The sequence below is a fragment of the Hylobates moloch genome, unplaced genomic scaffold (genome assembly GCF_009828535.3).
Source record: "Hylobates moloch isolate HMO894 unplaced genomic scaffold, HMol_V3 SCAFFOLD_71, whole genome shotgun sequence".
NCBI lineage: Eukaryota > Metazoa > Chordata > Mammalia > Primates > Hylobatidae > Hylobates > Hylobates moloch.
In genome coordinates this window covers 355,518-359,829 of record NW_026652346.1, presented here as the reverse complement: position 1 = coordinate 359,829, position 4,312 = coordinate 355,518, and the positions used below count along the sequence as shown (strand labels likewise).

Sequence of the window (4,312 nt, the reverse complement as noted above, 5' to 3'; positions counted from 1 at the left end):
TTGTGGTGGTGATCAAAGAACTTAAGCTGGAAGAACTCTGTGAGGTTGTCTCCGTGGTGGTGATCAAAGAACTGAAGCTGGGAATACTGTGTGAGATGGTCTCGGTGCTGATGATCGATGAAGTGAAGCTGGGAGTACTGTGTGAGGTGCTCTCGGTGGTGGCAATTGAAGAAGTGAAAATGGGAGTACTGTGTGAGGTGTTCCCTGTGGTGGTGATCGCAGATGTGAAGCTCGGAGGATTGTGTGAGGTGGACTTGGTGGCGGTGATCAAAGAAGTTAAGCTGGGAGTACTGTGTGAGGGGCTTTCCGTGGTCATGATCGAAGAAGTGAATCTGGAAGGACTGTGTGAGATGGTCTTGTTGGTGGTGATTGAAGAAGTCAAGCTGGACGTACTGTGTGAGGTGGCCTCGGTGGTAGTGATTGAAGAAGTGAAGCTGGGAGGACTGTATGAGGTGGTCTCAGTGGTGAGGATTGAAGAAGTGAACCCTGGAGGACTCTGTGAGGTAGTCTCCGTGTTGGTGATCGGAGAAGTGAAGCTGGGAGAACCGTGTGAGGTGGTCTCTGTGGTGGTGATCAAAGAAGTGAAGCCTGGAATACTGTGTGACGTGGTCTCAGTAGTGGTGATCGCAGAAGTCAAGCTGGGAGTACTATGTGATAGGGTCTCAGTGGTGGTGATCGAAGAAGTGAAGCTGGAAGTACTGTGTGAGGGTGTCTTGGTGGTGGTGATTGAAGAAGTCAAGCTGGACGTACTGTGTGAGGTGGTCTCGGTGGTGTTGATTGAAGTGAAGCCGGAAGGACTGTGTGAGGTGGTCTTAGTGGTGGGGATTGAAGAAGTGAACCCTGGAGGACTGTGTGAGTTAGTCTCCGTGTTGGTGATCGAAGAAGTGAAGCTGGGAGAACTGTGTGAGGTGGTCTCTGTGGTGATGATCGAAGAAGTGAAGCCTGGAATACGGTGTGACGTGGTCTCAGTAGTGGTGATCGCAGAAGTCAAGTTGGGAGTACTATGTGATAGGGTCTCAGTGGTGGTGACTGAAGAAGTGAAGCTGGGAGTACTGTGTGAGGGTGTCTCAGTGGTGGTGATCAAAGAAGTGTAGCTGGGAGTACTGTGTGAGATGATCTCAGTGGTGGTGATCGAAGAAGTGAAGCTGGGTGTACTGTGTGAGGTGGTCTTGGTGGTCTTGGTTACCAAGTTTGTGGTAGGAACTGTGGCTGTTATTGTGGTTGGCAGAGAGGAAGAGGTGGGTCGGAGAGAGGTCACAGTAGACAGTTTACCTGTCACACTGGTGGAATAGGTGATTCTGTTCTTGGAATCTGTGAGAGCACTAGTAAGAGAAGTAGGGTAGGGGGTCTCAGATGTAGGTGTAGAACTGGTGTCGGAACTGGAGAATGTGATCACCAAGGTAGATAGAGGGGTGGTGTTTGTGGTACCACTGGCAATCACTTCTGTACTTGGGACAGTCATAGAAGATGAAACGCTACTGGTGAATGATAGTAATGTATTAGTGGCTGTGGGCAGAGGGGCGGTAGTTGTCATAAAAGTCACTGTATATGTGAAAGTGACTGAAGAAGTGATGGGGGGAGTAGAACTCACTGCTGTTTTGAAAGATCCTGTGGAAATGTCAGGGGTAGGAGTCAGTGTGGTGGTCTCAGGGGATGTGGCTGTTGAACTGGTGAATGTAGTCTGATCTGTGCCTGTAGTTGCTACAGTGGATGAAGGTGTTTCCATCGTTGTAAATGTTGTGAATGAGGTGATGGTTGTGGGTGATGGGGTGGATTCAGCTGTCGTGTGGAGTGTACTGGTGATGGATGGAGGTGAGGAGATACTCTCGGTGTGAGTGGTCCCTACACTGCTGGCAGACATGGAAGAGGAAAATGAATACGTCACTGGAAAGCTCGTCAGGAGGGAAGTTGTCTGAGTGCCCTCAGTACTTGTGACAGTTGGTCTCTCACTGGGAGTGGTGGCAGAGGTCATGCTGACAAGTGATGAGGTTTCTGTATTCTGCATGCTGGAGGAAGATGGGATGTCACTTGTGGACATTGCTGATGTACTAGAAACAGCAAATATTGAGGAGAGGTCTGTTGTAGTCAAGGATTCAGTAGAGCCCACAGAAGAGTGGGAGATAGTTGTTGGTGTTGTCAAAGGGATGTCGGTACTCAGAGAAGATGGGGTCATGGTTGTGGAAGTCACTATGATATCTGAGCTACACAAAGCTGAGGAGATAGCAGTTGTGGTTGTACTGATTGTGGAGTAGATGGTTGAAGACGTGAAACTGGGAATACTGTGGGAGGTGGTCTCAGGGGTGGTGGTTACCAAGGTTGTGGTAGGAGTTGTGGCTGTTTCTATGATTAGGAGAGAGGAAGAGGTGGTAGGGAGAGCCGTCTCGGTGAACAAAGTACCTGTCATGCTTGTGGAGTAGGTGATGTCGGTCGTGGAGTCTGTGACTGTGCTAGTGGGAGAAGTATGGTAGGTGGTCTCAGATTTAGGTGTAGACCTGGTGATGGTAGTGGGGAGTGTGGTCACCAAGGTAGATACAGGGGTGGTGTTGGTGGTATGACTGGTGATTATTTCTGTGCTCTGGACAGGTGTAGAATATAAAATGCTACTGGTGAGGGATGATAACGTATTACCGACTGTGGGCCAGGAAGTTGTAGTTGTCATAGAAGCCACTGTATTGGCGGGAGTGACTGAAGAAGTCATGGCAGAAGTAGAAGTTATGGCTGTTGTGAGAGATTCTGTAGAAATGTCAGTTGTAGGAATCAGGGTGGTGGTCTCAGGGAATGTGGCTGTAGAGCTGGGGAAGGTGGTCTGCCCTGTGCCTATAGTTGCTACAGATGTTGAAGGTGGTTCCATAGTTGTGGATGTGGTGAATGAGGTGGTGATAGTGGGTGACAGGTTGGATTCAGCTGTTGTGTGGAGTGTACTGGTGGTGGCTGCAGGTGGGGAGATACTCTCTGTGTGAGTGGTCCCAGCACTGCTGGAAGAAATAGAAGAGAACGAATGTGTCATTGGAAAGCTTGTCAGGAGGGACCTTGTTGGAGTGTTCTCAGTACTTGTGAAAGTTGGTCTCCCACTGGGAGGGGTGGCAGAGGTCATGCTGACAAAGGATGAGGTTTCTGTATTCTGGACAGTGGGAGATGAGGGAATGACAGTTGTTGGCCTTGCAGACATGCTGGAGACTGTGTACACTGAGGTGAGGTCTGTCATCATAGGTAATGAACCAGTGATGCCCACGGATGAGGGAGTGATGGTTGTTGGTTGTGAGGTAGGGATATCCGTACTCAGACTAGATGGGATCATAGATGTAGAAGTCACCATGGTACCCAAGGTGGTGGAAAAAGTGATGGCAGTTGTGTATGTGCTGGCTGTGGAGTAGATGGTCGAAGAAGTGAAGCTGGTGATACTATGTGAGGTGGTCTTGGTGGTGGTGGTTACCAAGATTGTGGTAGGAGTTTTGGCTGTTTCTATGGTTGAGACCAAGGGAGAGGTGGGCGGAAGAGAGGTGGCAGTGGATGATGTCTCTGTCATAGTGGTGGGATAGGTGATTTTGGTCGTGGAGTTTGTACCAGGACCAGTCGGAGAATTAGGATAGGTGGTCTCAAATGTAGTCATGGATGAAGCATTTGGAGTGGGGAGTGTGGTCACCAAGGTAGGTGGAGGCATTGTGTCTGTGGTGCCACTGGTGATTGCTTCTGTGCTTGAGACAGGTGTAGAAGACAGAGTCATACTGGTCATTGATGTAAAAGAATTGGTGGTTGTAGGAGGAGAGGTCATAGTTGTCATAGAAGTCGCTGCATTTGCGGGAGTGATTGCAGAAGTGATGGGGGTAGTAGAAGTCATTGCTGTCATGAGGGATTCTCTGGACATGTTCGTGGTAGGAGTCAGTGTGATGGTCTCAGGGAATGTGGCTGTAGAACTGGTGAAGGTGGTCTGACCTGTGCCTGTAATTGCTACACTGGATAAAGGTGGTTCCATGGTTGCAGATGTTAATGTTGTGGTTGAAGTGGGTCCCGGGGTGGATTCAGCTGTTGTGTGGAGTGTACTAGTGATGGCTGGAAGTGAGGAGATGCTCTCCATGTCAGTGGTCAAGTCACTGCTGGCAGACGTGGAAGAGGAAAATGGATATGTCACTGGAAAGCTTGTCAGGGCTGAACTTCTCAAGGTCTTCGTTGTACTTGTGAGAGTCGTTCTCTCAGTGGGACTGATGGCAACGGTTGTACTCACAAGGGTTGAGGTGTCTGTATTCTGGATGCTAGGGGAAGATGGAATGTCACTTGCGGACACTGCTGAGGAACTGGAAACAGTGAATGTTGA

At 49.4% G+C, this 4,312-nt stretch overlaps 1 protein-coding gene across 1 annotated transcript; it reads right to left on the bottom strand.

The window, feature by feature from the left end:
- Window positions 1-36: 36 nt before the first annotated feature.
- LOC116463839 (mucin-3A-like) lies at window positions 37-4,306 on the bottom strand (the record flags this gene model as incomplete). Its single annotated transcript, XM_032147105.1, has 2 exons — window positions 37-341; window positions 390-4,306. Coding segments are annotated over 2 exons (4,222 nt in total), but the record flags the coding sequence as incomplete, so codon positions are not given.
- Between the last annotated feature and the right edge of the window lie 6 nt (window positions 4,307-4,312).